Below are 21320 nucleotides of genomic sequence, written 5' to 3' on the forward strand. Positions count from 1 at the left end.
CTGTGCAATGTATTAGAAATAAGTAGACATAAGCAAAAAAAAAAAAAAAGAACAAAATGTTCAAGGACGAGAGAGAATGAACAGGTCAGCTAAACAGCAGCTGGTGTCTACAAGATGTGGTGAGAGGTGAACATACCCTGTCTTATTTTGACCTCAGAAGCATCATATGACTGGCATACACACCTGATAGAAAACCAATTAGATTAAGTATTATCACCTAGAAAGGGCAGCACACGTACCAAGAAAGTTTTCACAGGACATCAAAATTTCCCATCCTGATGGAATAATTTAAAGGACCAGGCATTCCAGCTTTGTGTGGTCTCTGATTTATCAGGACTATAAGCTCACATCAGTTAATAAACGATGCAGGAACTTGGTTATAGGAGTAAAAAGGATAAGAATGAAAGGTAATTGATTTTGGATAAATGTATCAATGTAGTCCGTATGCTTGAGAACCTCTGGGATATCACCCCTGCCTTGCCTTTCTCCTGGAGTGTAAATAAATGGATATGAATATCTACAATGTGTCTTGATCTGTTGACTTCGCTGCAACAACAGATCCTGGTCTAGGGAGTAAAGAACTCCTCTTTTTGTAGTACTAACAATACACAAAATAATGACTGATGTCTCATCAAAAAAATATTTGGATGTTAATATCTATCTTCATGCAATGTACAGGTTTAGTAGGCTAGTCTGGCAGTAAAAAGCTATGTTACTTTGTTGATATCTAAGGTAGAGAGGGATGGTATTACATTCAAAACTGATTATCGCTTCTTTCTAGAAAATCTCAATAGTAATTGCTTTGCTTCTAGATTCATTATCTGGGGGAAAGAGCAGTAGTGATTTGGGGGGACTTTCATTTCTTGTTTTATTACCTAGTATTTATTAGCTGAATCAGAATTGAATGGTGCCTTCATGGCTTTCTCTGTTCATAGCAGTCTCTGAAAAGAGTTAAGAAAATCAGTTTTTGAAGGGACTAGACTACTTCAAAAGAGATTAACGCTTAGTCCTTTTGCCCTCAGCCTTGACTCTTCCATTTGATCCAATACAATGCTGCCTCAATTATCATCCCCAAAACACGAATGTGATCATATACTTTATCATGCATAAAGTCCTTTTATGATTTTTCTGTGCTTAAAGATAAACTTCAGATTTTTGGCACAGCATACACAGGCTCTTTATTTATATGGCCATGCTACTTTCTGAGCTCCTTTCTCTCTGTTTCTCACATTTATGCTCTAATTATAGTGGCCTGCTTGAAGTTCCTAGAATGCACCGTGATCTTTTTCCTTTGTATATGCTGTTCTCTTTGCCTAGAATATTTAATAGATATCCCCTCATCTACTGTATCACCTGACAACACTGAATCCTTTTAGAAGTCTTTGTTGATCCTAAATTTTGGATCATGTATACTAATTACAGCTTTTACTATGTGTGGTAATTGTTCATGCTTTTTTTATCTCGCATAGTAGGCCGTGCACTACTTTATGGTAAAGACTATCTTTAGATTTGTATGCCCAGCACTGACTTCAGTACCTGCTATAAAATAGGTACTCAAGGAATGGGAGGATAGATGGACAAATGGATGGATGAGTGGAGGAATGACTGAGTGACTAGCAAGCTAGATATATACAGAGATGGAAAATCTATTGAAATGTATCTCTATTGGTCAACAGCCTCCCCATTCAAATGTAGTCTATAAAGTGCTGCAAGGATATTCATCTTAAAATATAGATATGACCATGTCAAAACCTTAGAATACATGTTAAAAACATTCATTGGCTCTTCATCTTATAAATTCTGTTGTTATTTTTTCATCTTTACTAATATGAGATATTTATACTTTCGCAGCCATTCCTAACCAAATAATCTAGCCATACTAAATTCAATTATATTACCCAAACTTATTCATTCTCTCACTTATTCACTTATTTCATGACTCTAATAGCTATTTCAGTACTAATGTAGTATTTTTATCTATCCTATTAATATAGCTAATGACTTCCTTTAAAAATGTGACAAAATGTTAACCTCCACTTTTATTTTCCTAAAGTCCTAAGTTGCTAGTGTAGAACAGAGAGGCAATAATTCATGGGAAAGTTCCTATAAGGGAATAAAGTTCCCAAGAAATACAAAGTAGTAGAAAGTTGGGGCAGAGATGCTTTTGTAAATGTGAGAAGCCTCCTTCTCTTTTAATCTAGGCAGTGACACTTTCCCCTATAAAGAAAGCTCCCTTAAAAACTCTGTAGGCTTTTCTGAATCCGATTTATATCCTCTCTGTGCAATAAAACCACACCCATGACTTTGTCTGAAGCTTGCTTTTCACTCCAGACTTAATCAGTGCTACTTTGGGTGTGTCAAACTGTTCAGAGATATTACTTTTAGGACTTTTTGAAGCCCCTTTATTTAGCCTATAGAGTCTTTTAGGCTGTATTTGAATTATTTGAAATGTTTTCATGAGGGCCCTTCTAGCCATATTCTTAATTTGGTATTTATGTTTCTGGTATTCATGCCTTTCTGACAAAACCCCAGGATTGATCTTTCAGCGATTTGAAAGGCTGGCATTGAGTGTTTTTTTTTTTTTTTGTTTGTTTGTTTTTGTTGTTGTTGTTGTTGTTGTTGTTGTTGTTTTTTGGGTTGTTGTTGCTTGGTTGGTTGGTTGGTTATATCAAATTCTGGTCTCTCTGTATTCCTTTACTTTCAAACTCATCAGTTCTTTATTTATCACATCTCTTTCTTGTAATACTTTATCAGTGCAACTGTTAAGAACCAATTGACACTTTAACATTCTGCCTGGAAATCTCATTACTCATTTATAACAGTCATTAGTTATATTTTCTGTCACGAAAGTTTTCTCAGGGGACAGCCTTACCAACTCCTTTTCTCTATGTAATATAGGATAGCCTCATGTTTTTCCAGCCTCCTATAGCCATCCTTTCCAGTACCATTCAAGGTTCCATCTACCATCCAGTACCAAAGCCAAGGCCACATATTATAGGTTTTTGTTAGGGCACAGCTTATTTCTCTGTGGCAGTTTCTTTCTTATTCCTCGATGTTTCTCTCACTTCTCTCAAGCAAGCTAGCCTGAATTTATTCTCATGGCCCTGACAGTGTTCCAAGTAGAAATATTCAAGTGAGGGGCTCCTCGGTGGCTCAGCGGTTGAGCGTTTGCCTTTGGCCTAGGGCATGACCCCGGGGTCCTGGGATCGAGTCCCGTATCAGGCTCCCTGCATGGAGCCTGCTTCTCCCTCTATGTCTCTGCCTCTCTCTTTCTGTTTCTTATGAATAAATAAAATTTAAATTAAAAAAAAGAAATATTCAAGTGCTTTTATACACTTATGCTGGCTACAAGTCTGCTAACATCCTGTTGGTCAAAGCAAGTCACATGGGCAAGCCCAGATTCTAGGGATCCAGAAATAAAGCCCACCCCTTTAGTAAGAGAATTTACAGAGTTAAACGTGTGAGTTTAGAAAGCTTTTTTATTGTAGTAATTAATAAATCAGTCTACCAGATATATTTCAGTTAGTCTTTAACAAATCAGGCATATTTCATTTATATGCAATGAAAGAACCCCAAACTAAGTTAATGACTTTTAGTATGTTATTCAGTAAGCAATATATGAATTAGAAAATTTAATTTTATATTATATATCATTTCTCTTATAAAAGCACATGGTTTCAAATGGGTCTTGCATACCTTATTTATAAATCTAAGCAGTATGATGGCTTTACCAAAGGAAGATGGAGTATGAAATAGTGCATTTTGATGCCTAAGACAAATGAAAATTCATTATCTATTTCTTTATTTCTCAGGTGATATCTGTGATCCCAATCCATGTGAAAATGGAGGTGTTTGTTTGTCAGGATTGTCTGACAATTCCTTTTCCTGCGAATGTCCAGATGGCTTCACAGATCCCAACTGTTCTAGTGTTGTGGAGGTTGGTAAGTGCAAGATTTAAGCATTTCAGTTGTTATTCTCTTTGTATGCATGAGTGACTGACAAATTTGGTGTGGTGAGGTATGGGTATTCTGTATAAGATTTCTGTATACTGTGAATCAATTTACCCCTCTGTAGTACTCTCAATTTTATAATATCTATTTTATAATTAAATTATATTTGTATTAGTGGTATTCCCAAATAATTTTAAAATGTTTTAGTGAATAACACTATACTTCAAAGTTACTACAAGTATTACTTGAATATAATACACTTTTATCTCTCTAATATTGATATACATTTAAAATTTCATTCTTACTTAAAAATAAGTCCCTAGTCAATTTATTTAAATTAGCCACTCTAAATAATATAGAACTTATTTTAGTGACTGATAATACCAGTATTTTGTAGCTCTTTTAACCATTACTTTTCTAAGACTATAAATAAATTAAAGATGATGTTTCAGAGTCTGTGCTGTTCTTCAGAGTCTTCTCAAAAACTTTGCAAATATTGATTAGTCATTGATCATGTTTCAAATTTTCTTTCATCTGTGGAGTACTTCATTGGCATATGTAGTTATGGATTCAGGGTAACTTCATAATTTCCAAATTGTTCCCATTAAGATATGGCCGTACTTCAAATAATTTAGCACTGTTTTAACTTGTATAGAGATTTTTCTCTCTGACTAAAGGTAATACCATGATTAAATTTGAAAAAATTTCTATATTTGTTTCATATCAGTGCCAAGAAAAATAAAAAGTAGACTATATCTATCTGTTCAATATAGGAAAACTAAACATGTTTTGAGTTAAATTTTTGTCAACCAGCATAAACCTTGGAAACCTCAGAGGTTTTGATGGCTTTTGAAAAACAGTTTTGAAGAAGAGAACTATAGTAAGGGATCAGTTTGAGTTATGCATCATTGTACCTAATACAACTAACCTAGTACCTTTATGCATAATAGAAGCACAACAACTATTGAATGAATGAAAGAAAGAATAATTAAAACTATTAACTTACCATTTTTGACCACTAGTTATTGGATTTTAGTGTGTTCTATTTGTTAAATGTGTTTTCTCATATTTTTAAATAACTTTAGTATGAATGTATTACATCTGAAACAATTATATTATTACAGAAAGTTACCTTGTTCATTTAATCCATTTCAAATATAATTCTCTTCTAAGGCTTTTATTAACTCACTGCTAGTGTAGGGTGTTTGATACAGTGCCACTGAAATAAAACTTTTTTAGCCACTTTGACCCAGTCTCCAAATATGTACAGTGAGTTTCAGAGTTTAATATGAGAACCATATTCTCAGGAAAGTCTATATCTCTGGAGAAAATTATAGTCGTAAATATTGCTAACAGGAAGAGATGAATAGAATAAAACTTTAGTGTTATATTTAAGCCCGCTAACCCCAAACTGACAGTGCCTTACATTTGTAGTATATAATGTTTTTGTTGCTATTTTCTAAGAGCCAAATCTGGAATCAAAGAGGCAAATGTCTTTAAATAATTTAGAAATCAGTATCTTCATAGATTTTTTAAGTAAATACTTGAATTCTTTGGTGCATATTTTTAAATTAATTCAATTTTTATCATTTTATCAGAGGAATAAGACTAGGGCAACAACACTTTAAATATACTGCCATATTCTATGTAGTTCAGTGAGACTGGAGAATCACATGATCATAGAATTAAGTTTTCCTCATATTCATTATTATATATTATATCTGAATATGATATTCAGAAATAATGCAGTTATAGTATTTTATCTTAAGTTCTATTTTTTAGTGTGTGTTTTAAGCAACCACATTCTTCCATGGTATATATTCTTATAAGAAATATATCCATATCTTGGAAGAAATATATCCATTTTTATTTGCTTTGTTATTTGCATAGCATATTAGTTACACCAATTCTAATTTAATATCTTGTTTTTTTTTTTAATTTTTATTTATTTATGATAGTTACAGAGAGAGAGAGAGGCAGAGACACAGGCAGAGGGAGAAGCAGGCTCCATGCACCGGGAGCCCGATGCGGGATTCGATCCCGGGTCTCCAGGATCGCGCCCTGGGCCAAAGGCAGGCGCCAAACCACTGCGCCACCCAGGGGTCCCAATATCTTGGTTTTATAACATTAAAATAATAGAAAACAAGTGCCCTCAAAGTTTTAAAAATATCCATAGTTTCTTGAATGCAAGTTTGCTATATTGTGATATTATATAATATATACATATATTATATATTATATAATATATTGCTATATTGTGTATTATAATTTTTTAAGTGAGAAAATACGGGGAAATCAAACAATCTAGGTTAGATACCTCTTAGGACATACATATATTACCTTACTTTCTACTACTTCTTTCTCAACTTTCATGTAATAAGGGAGTACTGAATAGTTATTAAATACAAACATTTGGTAGCAATGCTTTTATTTTTTTTATTTAAAAATTTTTTAGTAGCAATGCTTTTTTTAAAGATTTTATTTATTTATTCATGAGAGACACACAGAGAGAGGCAGAGACACAGGCAGAGGGAGAAGCAGGCTCCCCTCAGGGAGCCAATGTGGGACTCGATCCCAGATCCTGGGATCATGTCCTGAGCCAAAGGCAGACACTCAACCGCTGAGCCACCCAGGTATCCCAGTAGCAATGCTTTTAATATCTAGCCTACCTGAGTTTCTTTTTTCATATTTTTAAGACTACTTATTGGGACAAAATATATGAAACATTAGATCATTTAAAACCATCCTGCATTTTTAGTTTGAAAAAGTATACTCCTTTGGTGGGACATTTCTGTTGTTTTTTCCTAACCTTTAGGTAGCACCAGTTCAGAAAGCATAAAGTGTATTAGTATTTTATACACTCTCCCACTAAAAAAAGCTATAGGTGTTTTAATGTAATATCTTAAAAGATAGAAGATTTTAGTTGTTGCCATCGATGTATTTTTACTTACACATTAATCTCCTCAAAGATGGAGATGTGGCCAAGCTTTCTTCTAACCTTTAAGCTATATAAGTTTTGTGATTATATGAATTCTAAATCTCTTATTCTTACTTTCCAAAAGAAAAAATATCTTTTCTATATTTTCTTAGAAAAAGTTTGGTTTTGATCTTAATTCTAAAAATTATTTTTATTCTGTTCACTCTACAATCAGATAATCTCTTCTTTGTAGTACATCTAGGAAAGAGAATTTCAAATATGTACTATTCTTAGAGATAAAAATCACTTTTTGATTTTACCTCAAACCTCATCACTTTTAGTAACTTTGTTTTAAGTTCTTGATGCTACTTTTTTCAAAAAGATCCTCACCCAATTTTGTACTTTTATTTTTCCCTCCCAAAGCATCTAGTGACAGATAAGCACAAAATTCTTTCTCGCATTTGCAATCAATCCTCGTATCACCTACATTGCCATATTATGTGTGAAAGCTTGGAGAAATTGATGTGCTCAGGTTTGTGAACTTCATTCACTAGACAACATTATTTTTCTTAGATATAATTCTTGATCTGTCTCTATACTCTAATATCCATCATTTACCCATCTCTCTTTCTTTCCTACACACATCTCTCTATTCAGACATACTTCCACACTTCAATGTTCTCAGCCTCTTAGAGTTATTATAACTCACTTTTTAGGACTACAAAAGGCATTAGGAAAATATCTCCATGATTAAAGGAAAGGGAAAAAGAATCTACTGCATATCCTCCAATTTGAAGACATCAGCCAGATTAACCAATGTTTGCACAGATGTTCACTACATGCTATCTTTTTTTCTCCAGGGGACTTATAGACAGACCACCGTGTGGTTAAGCCCCAAATTTCTTTCCACCTGCTCACATTCCTGGATGGCACTGGGTAATTTGGAGCCAAATGTTGACACATTTATTTCATACAGAAATTGCTATTACCAGTGAATATTGTAGAGTTTGTTAAAAATTTGGAAATTATTAGATTATCTAAGTTACATGGCATAATTCCCCTCTGTGTGCTATCAGATTAATACAATAAAATAATAGCAATTACAAGCTTTTACAACTCAAATATATAGTATATTAATGTAATCAAAGAGAACAAAATAAGTGATTGACTTTAAAAAAAATCTTAGTTTTCATGTATTTTTATATATCTATTGAGTACTTGCTAAGTAATAGTTACATATCTGGTGGAATGTAATGGTAAACAAATTTACAGAAATTATTGTCTAGCTAGGAAAGCAGATAAATAAATAGATGAATATGGTGGGTGGTGTGATAGCCGAAGCATATGGAGTCATAAGAATATATAGCAGGTGTCTTATCTTAAGCTAGATGTCAGGGAATGTATGCTTACCTGAAAAAGTAATATTCTCACGTGATTATAAAAATTAATTCCAATCTAGAAAGATGAAAGATAAAAGTATTTGGACAGAAGAAATAATATTTAGAAAAGATCAGAGATAGGGGTATCCCTGGGTGGCTCGGCGGTTTGGTGCCTGCCTTTGGCCCAGAGTGTGATCCTGGAGTCCCGGGATCGAGTCCCACGTCGGGCTTCCGGCATGGAGTCTGCTTCTCCCTCTGCCTGTGTCTCTGCCTCTCTCTCTCTCTCTCTCTGTCTATCATGAATTAATAAATACAATCTTTAAAAAAAATAAACTTAAGAAAAGATCAGAGATAAAAATCCTTCCATGAGCTGCAAGAAACTCAATGTGGCTGGAGTTTAAAAGGAAGACACATAGTGGCCCAATGCATCTGGAGGAGATAGTGGTGACAGATTCTGCCTGATGTTTTAAGGAATATGGACTTTATACTAAGAGACATGCAGAGGAGTTGTACTTTTAGAAGATCATTGTCATTACAATATGACAACATGGGAAAAAAAGGAACACAGTAAGGCAGGGGAACAATTTGAAGTCTCCTGCAGAAACCAGGTGAGACATGGTGATTTGGCTTGGACAACAAAGGGAATGGAAAAGAGATAACCTATAATTATTCAAAGGATACAATAGTGACTTTAGATATTTAGATATATTGTACACCAATAGTATACAATTGGTGACTGTTGGGATTACTGAGTAAAAGGAGTGTGGAGAAAGAGAGGAGTAAATGAGTTGAGTATTTCACATATTGAATTGGAGGAATTTGCTAGGTATTAGTTAAGAAACCAGGCTTAGATTTGTAAGTTATAATTATATAGATAGTTACTGATATTTAGGGAATGTATATAAATCAGCCCACAAGCAGAATTTTTATTTATTTTTATTTTTTTTTAAGATTTTATTTATTTATTAATGAGAGACATAGAGAGAGAGAGGCAGAGAAACAGGCAGAGACAGAAGCAGGATCCATGCAGAAAGCCCGATCTGGGACTCGATCCTGGGTCTCTAGGATCAGGCCCTGGGCTGAAGGTGGCGCTAAACCGCTGAGCCACCCAGGCTGCCCACAAGCAGAATTTTTAAAAGAAAACCAAGGAATGGAAACTGCGAAGAAGCTCATCAGTAATTAAGCAATAGGTAGAGAAAGTCAAACCTATAAAGGAGTCTGAGAAGGAATGGTCAGAAAGATAAAAGAGAAACCAGAAAAGCATTGCACCTCAAAAGTTAGGGGTAAATCACATTTCAAGGAATGTGTGATCAGCAGTATCAAATATGGTGGGGAAGTTGACCAAGATAAACATTTACATGGATTACATGTAGCTGATAGATAATAATGCAAACACCAGTTTTGCTGGAGTTGTGGAGAAAGAGCTAGATTGTGGCACATGGAAGATATAGATATAAGACCTTTCAAAAGTGGCTAGGAATACAGGGAAACTTCCTCAACTTGATAAAAAAAAAACTATTAAAAATAGTGATTTGAAGGGGCACATGCACCCCAATGTTTATAGCAGCAATCTTCATAATAACCAAAATATGGAAAGAGCCCAGATGTCCATCAACAGATGAATGGATAACAAAGATATAGTATCTGTATATGTATGTACACACACACACACACATACACACACAATGGAGTATTACTCAGCCATTAAAAAGAATGAAATCTTGCCATTTGCAATGATGTGGCTGGAATTAGAGGGTATAACATTGTACTGGAATTACTAGCCAATGTAATAAGTCAAGGAAAGAAAATAAAGTATACATTTTGGGAAGGAAAAATAAAACTACATTTTCCTGGATGATATGATCATCTATGTAGATAGAAATCTTAAAGAATCAACCAGAAAAATTCTGGAGTTAATAAGCAATTATAACAGGATTTACAATGCAAGGTTAATCTATATACATGTCAATCATTTTTCTATAAACCTGTAATAAACAAGTGGAATTTGACATTAAAAACAGTAGTCAGAGCACAGAGGATTGTAGGGCAGTGAAAATACTCTACATGATATTATAATGATGAATACATGTCGTTATACATTTACCTGAATCCATCCAATACACAATACCAAGAGTGAACCCTGCTGCAAACTGTGGGCTTTGGATAATTATGATGTATAAATGTAGGTTCATCAATTGTAACAAATGCACCATTCTGGTGAGGAATTTTAATAATGGGGAGACATTATGCATATGTAGGGGTCAGGAACTATATGGGAAAGCACTGTAATTTTCCCTCTTGTGCTGTGAACTTAAAACTGCACCCCAAAATTGTCTTTAATTAAAAAAACAGTTATAACATTCAACCATTTTTTTAAATTTGTTTATCCATCAAATATTTATTGAATATATACTCTATGCCAGACACTATTCTTGGCACTAAGGATATAACCCCTGAAAAATAGGCTTTGCCTGTATAGATATCCTAATTAAATGGGTAATTAGAGAGTAAACCATCATGCTTATCACGGTAAGTTCTATAAAGAAAAAGACACTATGAGGGAGAATAAGAGGAGGTATATTTTTAGGAAGGATTATTAGAAAAGACCAAGAAGTTGGTTGGTGTTTGAACAGAGAGTGGAACTGAGGCAAATTCATTACGTCAGTATAGGGAGAGAGGATGTAACTTGAAAGAGGAGTTTGAACCAAGAGAAGTTTTTCCTTTAAGATGCAATTGTAATGTCATTATGATTCAGAAATATGCCATAAAATTTAAGCTTGTGTTTTACTAAGAATAAGCTATACTAGATGACTCATATTAATATTTCAGTAATATCTGGGTGCATTTAATCTTTTAAAACTATCAGTCTGAAACCAAAGGACATAAACATTGGCATTTGGTAGTAATTTAAAATCCATTGTCACTTTTAGAAAAAAATTCCGGGTACTTGTGTGATGAGAGTAGTTCAATATAGGGTAGCTAAGGCAGTGGATTATGTCATTTGTAATTCTTCCTTTTTATCCTCTCGTAGTGGCATTGGCTTCTGACCAGGTTTTCTCATTTAGAAAAATTAATAAACATAAAGGTGCTTCATCCTGTTCTGTCTTCTCCTGTCCTCTTCTATCATATTCTATTCAAACTTATTTCCTTTGGTAATTGGTATTCCTTTTCCAACGTGAACGCAGGTTCTTTTAAATTTGTGGCCCTCAGATCTCATCACTGATAATTTGTCCTCCTACTTCCATTTTGTTATAAGACATTGGTTACATTTATGCCAGAAACATAAAGTCTCATGATTAAAAAAAAAAACAGTTTGCACTGTGTATCTTACCCCATGAATAGCTGTATTCATGTTTACCTTTTAGAAGGTGATCACTGTCAGAACATCAAGTAGCATAATAGAGGCTGACACTCTCTAAAGGACTCTTGTTAGTGATCATGAAATACCAGAATGTTAACAAGCTTTAAGTAGATCTCTTGGGTAGAGCAAGGCTATTTTTAGATTTCTAAACTTTGGTTGCAAAATGAGAGATTTGATAAATTTCAGGTAAATTATTTATATGTTAGATAAAATTATGAGTAGTTGTCAATTTTCCCCCCTTAAGATTACTTCTTGGACTAAGGAAGGATATCTTATGATTGAATCCATATTTCTAGAAATTATCATAATGAGAGCTATTTTGCATAGACTAAAATAGTATCTCAAAAACTGCTAGCCATGGATGATTGCTAAGAAATTTCCCAGTCAACTAGACTCAGGGGATTTCATTTTCAGAGTTATATTCATTTAACTTTTCTGATAATAAGAAGGATTAATATGTGTTCCTGTAAACAAATAGAATTGTACAGTTAAGATGGCAGAGTTAATGATTTAAGGGTAAATTTTTGCCATTTATTTTGTATATACTATAGAAACTTAATTTTGTTTTACATATGTAAATATTTCTATAGCATACCTTATAAACAATTCTCTTCTTAATTTTAAAATGTTTCTACTTTAAGATCACCTGGGTGGCTCAGTAGGTGAGCATCCAACTGTTGATGCCAGCTCAGGTCATGATCTTGGAATCCTGAGATGGAGCACAGCATTAGGCTCCATGCTCAGCAGAGAGTCTACTTAAGGTTCTCTCTCTCTCCCTCTTCCCCACATACACTCTCTCAAAATAAATAATATTTAATAAGTAAATAAATAAATAAATAAATAAATAAATAAATAAATAAAATAATTCTACTTTTTTTGTTAATTATAATGATAGAATTTATTACCTTGGAATTTCAAGCCCTAATAATCATATAGTAACTTAAAAAAAAACCCCACAAAATAGAGAACATCAAAGAATCATAGTAAATGTCAAGTTACAGAACTCCTCTCTAGCCCAGAAGAATGATAAGAACCAATTTGTGGTAAAGTTTTTATTTATAAGAAAAGAAGTGTAAACTGTTAAAAGAAATACTGATATATACCATTTTAACCATCGTCTTTTTTCTTTCTGAGAGTATACCCTTTCTGCAGCTTGGGGTTAAATACTTTGGTGAATGAAGTGATAGTGTGCATCACTGTGCTTTTCTGCTTAACAAATCGTTACAAATTTAGTGGGTTTAAACAACCAATTATCTCTCAATTGAGAGTAAAGGTGTTTTGATTGTCTGGTACTGGGTAGTGGAACATGGTAAGGGAACATGAAAACTTGTCTCTACTAGATCAGGCTTCCTTATGTGGTGGTGGAAAGGAAAGAGCAGTTAGAAAGATCAGGCCAAAATTATAAGCACTTTTCCATTCCCAGTTTATGTCATTTTAGCTAACAACAGTTTTGGTAGAAGGACTGACCACGTCACATTGAAAAGGTTAAGATGCAAGAAGGGAAAAAAGAATTTGTGGGTGGTTTTACAGTCTACCATAAAATGTTAGTTGCTTTTCTTTTACTTTTTAATTTTTTAAAGTTAACAGTTTTTATTGGCAATGCAAAACATTCATGAACATGTAAATATGTTTGTAGATATGTATTTTTGTGTTACTATCTATGAAGGTAGATCTGTTTTTTTATAAGGGAGGAAAAAGTGAAAGCTCTCTTAAAAAGGGAAAAACTTGATCATTTTCTGTTCATTTTAGGAAATATATTGAAAAATTAGAAAAGTAAAAATGGAAAATGACATTAAGTTGTTCTTTTATTCAGATTCCAAATGGAATGGCATGAAGTCAGTTCTGACACTGCCAAAATGTAAATTTCCACACATTTATGAAACTGAAAATTGCTGTTTTAAAGTAATAGGTTAAGTGGCAAATTTATCATTAACTTCTCGAAAAATTTTCCCTTCCAGGTTGAGTACTTTCATGAAAAAGAGGTTTATAGGGGACTCATAGATGACATAAAACAGTTAAAAAATGCCCAACAATCCTAAGACTTTTCCTATAGTTATATGGTTTTCTCTTCTTTATTAATTTTCAACATGAATCTCTTTTCTTGATTCTAACAGTTATTTATATTGTTTCTTTTTAATCCAGTTAATTACATATTTGATTAATGGTTTAAAATTAACATTAGAAATAACATTATTTAAAAAATTTTTTTTAGAAGATTTTCTTATTTAAGAAAGAGAAAGAGAGTGCCTATGAGTATGGAGAGGGGTGGAGGGAAAGAACCTTAAGCAGATTACCCGCTGAACGCAAAGCCCAACTCAGGTTGATCTCAAGACCCTAAGATCCTGAGAGGAAATCAAGGGTCAGACACTTAACCAACTGAACCACCCATGTGCCCCAAAAAGTAACATTGCTTTTGAGCAATCATGACAAGGTTTTAATATTTTATCATGTCAGGGAAATTGACATGTTGCTGGAAAATGAGCAATTGTTCTTCTTTTGACTACAAGAGAAAGAAAACAATGAAAAAAGGAATTATCTTTAGATTGAGTTGCTGAATGCCATCATCAGGAAGAAAAGTGAATAGCATGTACATTGGTTTTGTCCTGGATATAGCCAGCTAGAAAGATTAGTCAGGAAGGTAGTAAATAACGGCTCTAAAGAAAGTAGAGTAAGATAACTGGATAAATAAATTCTAAGAAGGTTAGATAAAGGTAGGAAGTGAGAAAATGATTAATAGTACTCTGTGGAAACTGAAAGCCTATTGGCTGAATCATAGAGCATTTGCTCTTATCTTTCCTCTTACCGTTAGTTGAAAATAGAATGAAGAGAAAGAGATGAATAACACATTACAAATTCATTGCAAAGAAATGTCTTGATAGATTGAAACTTATTTTTTACGTTAGAAATCCTGTAGTATATTTAATGTTCATAAGTTAGATAAAGTAATTAATCACCAGATCTTTATTGGGACCTACAGTGTGCTAAAATCAGGCTATTTGTTATGGTTACTACAATGAAATGGAAGGCATGAAATCTTTACTCAAGGAGCTTCAAGTGGCTGTCATTGTGCGAAGGTTTATTTGGCCACAGTGCCTGAAGCCATAGGAAAATTGGACGACACCTCAAGGTAACTTTGTACTCTAAGACAGTTTGTCTAAATCAGAGTATTTATGTGGAGGCAGATTCTGTAATCCATGTTATTTAAAGTACAGTGACAACACATAATTTTTAAATGAGTCATATAATGAGTGAGAATTTGGGCAGATTCCTCTTTGGAATATATTAAATTTTTCCCTTTGAAAGTATAAAACTCACCAAACTATGATTTAAAATGCACAACAATCAGTATTTATTGTTCTCTTTATTTTATTTTAAATAAGGCTTGGAAAATAAAGTAAGGAGGATACAATTTTGGTTCGTCAGCAAAAGATGGAGCCAGTCTTAGGGTGTTTTCTTTGGTGCTAACCCTTGGAAAATTGAAGCAGACTCCTCACAGAGAAGTCGATGTGGGACTTGATCCCTGGACTCCCGGGATCATGCCCTGAGCCCTGAGCCAAAGACAGATGCTCAACTGCTGAGCTACCCAGGCGTCCCAATAGCAAATTTCAAATAAGAATTAGCCCCTTCTTTTTTTGACATGTTGCAAAATCTCCACAAGACTTTTATCTGGCAAGATTTTAATTGAGAAATCAGAACCCAAGTGCTTCATCCAGATCATGGAGAGGGATTGAGTAGAGAACTCATTGCTGTTACTTATTGACATAGTAGCTACCAAACATTTTCAACAGGGCAAATACTGTTTGTGTCCGTTCAACTCTCTTTCAATCAGTGGCTTTGACTCCCCCAGGCAATGGATATACCAGGGTACATCCTAGAACATGTTCTGACCTTTGAGGTCAACTTCCACTAATTATTAAGTGATAGAGGCTGAGCTCTGTTGTTCTTCAGAATGGTGTCGTGACCCCACAGTTCTGTAGTAAGGCTCACCTCACAACCAGGCATGCTGGCTATCAAACGTAATGAACATTAAAGGAGGTGGGCAGATAGTCTTTTTATGTGGTTTACCAATCACCATAATGCCAAGGACATTTTTTTCCTCACCCTCTCTCTTTAATAATGTCTTGTATTTTTAGAGTACTCTATTCATTAAAATGCTAATATACATATTATTCTTGTAATAACCTTGAAATAAACAGTTGAGCTAATACCAATCTCAATGTTAAATAGAAAAGTGATTCTGTGATAAATGTAATGACTAGACCAAGGTCATAGATTTCTGCTCAAAGGCAGGCAGACAGGTGTTAAATCTGAGGTTTCATCCCATGCATTCTCCATGGTCCAGTGTCTGTGTTCAAATTAAACTGTGCCTGTTACATATATGGGGATGAGTATTTTGAAACAATAAATGAACCTGGAGATATAATAGTAATTATAATAATACCTTTAATTACAGTGTTTGTCACATGCTGAGCATGCTTTCTTAGAACTGTGGTAACACATTCTTTAAGAGATTGTGTCATTGTATTTTGGTTAAGAACTCAGCCAGACTGAATTCAATCCTGGTTCTTCTTTTTACTATCTCTGCTACTTTGGGCAAGTTGCTTAACCTGTTAATGCCTTAGTAGCCTTATCAGGGTAGTAATAGTACCAACTTGGAAGAGGCTTTGTTCAAATTAAACGAATTAAACTTGTAAGACTCTTAAGAAAAGTGTCTACCTTATAATAAGAGCTATGTAGAAGTTATAAAATCTTATAGACAATTCAGAGGCTACATGCAAAAATCAGACTTCTAAGTTCCTGAATATTCCTCTATCATTTTAGTCATTAATAACATTATCAAGATGTCCAATAAATCCTGATCTATTATTTTTATGTCAGGATTTTTTCTGCTTGTGCTTGAATATGCAAACTGGGGGCAATTTAGCTGTCAGCTTTTAATTTTTCAAAAATTTCTTTCCTTCAATGTATAATTTGATAAATCACCTTACTTAGTATGGGAAAAAGAGAACCCTATGTTTTATTATTTGAAAATTATGAGTAATGTAAGTAATGCTTGCATAATTAGGAATTGGCCTTTTAGGAGTATAGCTTTCCTTATGCTTACAGCAAATAACTTATGAATTGATTTTTCTTTATAAGGGTGCAAAATGGGAATCTGTAAAGGTATAATAAATACCAAGTTGAAATTTATGATACCATATCAATACTAGGTTTTTAGATGTGATAGATCAACAATAAGCTCTTTGTGGCTTTGCATAAAGACAGAATCACAGAGTAGAAAAGACCACTAGGATGTTCCATTTAACCAATTATTATTGAGCATCTTTTAAAAGCTATTCCTAACCCCCAGAGGCTAATCTCCCCCTTTGTCTGTGGCCCAAAAATTAAAAAAAAAACCTGCCCTTGAGATACTTCTATTTGAAAAAGAATTATAAAACACCTACATCAGTAGCCATTACACAATGCAGTAAATATTCATCATAAGAAGAGAATAAAGTGCAATAGGTAGCAACAGGAGGATAGGTCACTTTGAGTCCAGGGATCAGATTTCACAGCTAAAATAGCTTTTAAAATTGGCTGGAATGGAAGTGTAGTTCACCAGCAAAGTTATTAGAGGGGAACATTTTAAGCAAAATGCTTGATGACAAATGCAAAGATGAGAAACTTGGGAAACTTCTGGAAGAATTAGCCTTAGTTGTTGCCCAGACTATTTGGTATTCTTAGGAATGACTGGGAGCCAGACCAGCGAGGTGACTGGGACCTATATCTCATAGGACCTCCAGTCATCCTCTTAGACTATTCTCATAACATTGTTTTCAGTGTTATTAACAAAGTTATCCCAGGATCATGATTCTATGATCTCTTTTAATAATACATTATTGAAATATACAAACATTATCTTAAAAAAACACAAACACTTCACTGAATGTATTTGGGGTAATTTTTAAGTACTACCTCATGCTTTTCTTTTGAGGATTCAATTCTACTATTTTTCTCTTTTACATTTTTATCCTGCCTCCAAGGTCTTTTATTAATTTCATTAATTGCTGTGATTGTTTTCAGTAAGACTTGGTCTAATAGTTGATTTGGGAAAGGCTGAATGTGGCTTTTTTACTGAAATTAGTGCTAGTTTCTAACATAGGATTTCTAACCAGAAATTAATTTCAGTATAAAGGTCTAACAGTAGTTTCTAGGATACTCTTCTGTGACTATAAATGTGAGTTGACATGTGGAAAATCCCACGAGAAGCCATCAAATATTTATATTCACCTGGATGCTGGATGGTTATCTCATCCAAACACTTAAGGAAACTGTTACAGTAAAGACAAGTGTTTGGTTTTCTTGTCTGTGGATTTAGCAACTGTGTATGAGATAAACATAAACCAGTTTCTTTGCTAGAGAGAAAGTAAAAGATTAAAAGAATAATTTTAAGGCTTTGCTTAGTGCAGAATTTTGTAATTTTTTCCTATTGCTAAAATACTTTTTTTAACATTGCTAGAAAGCCAGTCATAGTCTCCATGCTTGACCTCATCCCAAGCATGATCTCCTTTGTCACATGTCTACCTCCCTCCCCCTTTTATCCTGCCCAATCTTGCTCTCAGGCAAGAACAAGATAAGATTGTGGTCCCTAGCTCTGGGAATTAGTATAAGGTACAGCTGAAAGAAGGAGAGAAAGGAAATGAATTCCTTACTTTTTTAGTAGCTAATACAGTGTTGAATTATTAATTGTTATATAGCAGCCTAAAGAAGGCAGGTAATAAGGGCATTGTATTTTGTCCTAGTCAGATCTGCTCTGGAGATCTAATTCATGTTACTATATTTCAAAAGACCTTGACAAATTTGAATTTATCAGGAGGAGGTTAAAAAAAATGATGACCAGGGTGTATTCCATGATATATGAAATTAAATGGAGATGTTTACCTCAGTTAAGAAGAAAATTATGAGGTGTATGATACCCATCTTCAGATATTTGAATGACTGTTCTGTCAAAAAAAGAGTCATATTGTTCCATTGTTTTCCAGAGGCTAGCCCTGGGAAAGCAATGTGACACGTTTCTTTTTGAAATTATAAGTTCCCTGCCACTAGAAGTTTTGAAGGCATATTTAGATTTTTTTCAGTTGGCAAATTGGACTAAGTGACCTTTGAGTCTGGTTTGGATTTAAAATTTTGTTTTTCAAAGTTGCTTACCTCCTCTTTTCTGAACAGATTATTTCCTTGACTCTTTTGTGTTGTTTTTGACAGTTTGGAAGAGTAGAAGTTAATAGTATGCTTTCACAACTTGAAAATAACCTCAAAGACAAGAAGAATGGGGCTTGGGACCTCCCTGAATAGCTCTGTACCATTATTCGATTTCATTGTCTTAAAGTTTGACCTGTCTACTTTTTTTTTTTTTATCAGTTGAGTTCTTTAAAGACATTTCAATTAAGGAAAAATTTGGCCTAGGGAGACCAGTTTTGCAGATAGGGAGATCACATTGTCAGTGTCATTTGATTAACGCCTGAATGGGGATACACTGACTATTTTCCTTTAAAGAAGATCCTAATGATTCCAAAAAGAAAGCACTTATCCAATCCTTTTTAGCAGTCATTAACTGACTGATGAATAAGTCAGTGGCACATTAGATAAGTTGGGTTCTGTATAGGCAAGTGGAAGCTGTGCTTTATCTCTTAAAGTTAGTGTCCTTGGGATGAGTTCAAACTATGTGAAAAAAAATAAGTCCTCTCGACCAAAGAGAAACATAGATCCACCAGCCATGTCACAGCTCTATTCAAATTAGACCTGCCCACTATTTTTTCCCCTTCATCTTTTGAGTTTCAAGAGATATTTTAATTAAGCCAAGTACGTGGAACTATATTTTGGGAACTCATCATTTCAAAACCATCATAAAATTTCTGAATTCCTCTTTGTAATATAAGCAGCAAAAAAGGAATGATGTTTTGTTAAAAGGCAAATCTCAAAGGTAGTAAAATATCATCTTTGAAATAACTGTAACATTAAATATTTGCTTGTGCACACATACATTATATGCCAAGACTTTGTAATAAAGCAATTTTATGTTTTCAAATGGCCACCATTTATTTTTCTTAAAATACTGAAGTTTTCTATTACTTAATATAAGAATGTTATACTCAGTGTTCAACCCTAAGGCTGCATCTGCCCAGCTACAGAGCTCAGTCATTTCTTTTGTCTCTATGTCTTTTACTATTTGGACATGGGATGCTGAAGTTTCTACTTGGTCACCAATAATGGTACCTCTATAGTGGGAGTAACTTTCACAGGAAGAAGGCACAAATATCATATTGTCCAATATATTTAACAAGCATATCACTGTATATATAGGCTGATGGCATAAAAGAGGATCATTTAAAAGCCTTATTTATAAAAAGTAAATATTTTATATTGTACATAGTATTATGAGCTTATTTATTTAATGAAATTTGGTCATATATTTTTGTTTCATGTTTCTGTCACTATTCAAATGGAGTCTGATTATTCATTGCAATATTATTTGTAAGAGAGGAACCCTTGATTCCATCCAAATATCATTCAACAGTTAAATAAGTTATGGTATGTCCATAAAACAGAACATTATTAAATATTCCCCTATTCACTGAGTATATTGACAGAAAAATATGTGCAAGTAGTGAAAAAGCAAGTTATAGAGCAGCATGTGTTGTATAATCCTTTTTGTTTATATTATAAATAAAAATGTAATTACTGGTTTATACACTATATGCATAATACAATTCATATGCCTATAAATTTTTAATTCAGTTTATGGTGAGTTATTTAGTAATTTAGATAATTTAATAAATATATTTCTAATTCCTAATGCAAACCTTAACCCATTTTGACAATGTTTGGTTTTTTGGTTTTTGGTGGGGTTTTTTTGGTCAACCCCATAATCAGAATATCTTTTCTGACATTAACATTTTATGTGCAATGATTCTGTGGTTTCCTTAAGTGGATGCTGTCACTTATGGTTTTGTGTCAATATTGCTGGTCTCACCATTACCTTTTAGTTTTTTCTTCTTTTGTTTTTAACAGATTTGCTTTTTAGATTAGTGCATCTGTCCAGAATTATGGAAATGACTTGAGGTTGAAGTGAGCAGTTTCCCACATAGAAACAAAGTAGAAATCCATGGAACAATGACCCTATGGTAGCAGTTTCCTTCTGTCAGTGCTGTGAAACAAAATAATATGTGTGCTTTAACCATTTCAGTGTTACATATGATGTGCATGTAACCTCTGGTGCATGGTTTCCCTGGTCACATAATAGCATTCTCTTTGCAGAATTATTTCTTCTCTCCTATATTAAATTTTCAAAAAGATTATGAATTAATTATATTTAAAATCAATATAATCTGAGCAGTCATATACATATCAACTGTTGATCTGCTTGATCCTTCTCAAGTTTCTTCTTTCCATCTGTCCACAAATTTTCTTAGGACACCTTAGGTTTAATTACCAATCCTTACTTTACATGGCTCATAACCATGTAAAAACCAGGCATTAAATTCACTTACCAGCCTTCATTTTCTCATCTCTAATATTGGATAGCTTTCCAGAAATGTTCAGTATCAATTATGTACACTTATATATATGGTACTATATGCTAACAGTTCACATAACTGTTGCTTTGAATGAAGGATAGTAGATAAGGACCAGCTTGGGAACAAGACTGGAAAATACCTCTATTTTGTTTCAAACTG

At 33.7% G+C, this 21320-nt stretch overlaps 1 protein-coding gene across 2 annotated transcripts in view; it reads left to right on the forward strand.

The window, feature by feature from the left end:
• The window catches only part of EDIL3 (EGF like repeats and discoidin domains 3), a 393012-nt gene that overhangs the window by 115784 nt on the left and 255908 nt on the right, over positions 1-21320 (forward strand). For both annotated transcript variants that reach the window (XM_025437114.3, XM_025437115.3), the window contains exon 2: positions 3813-3941. In XM_025437114.3, the coding sequence (XP_025292899.1) occupies positions 3813-3941 (129 nt within the window). The remainder of the gene's footprint in view (positions 1-3812; positions 3942-21320) is intronic.

The sequence above is a fragment of the Canis lupus genome, chromosome 3 (assembly GCF_003254725.2).
Source record: "Canis lupus dingo isolate Sandy chromosome 3, ASM325472v2, whole genome shotgun sequence".
Lineage (NCBI taxonomy): Eukaryota > Metazoa > Chordata > Mammalia > Carnivora > Canidae > Canis > Canis lupus.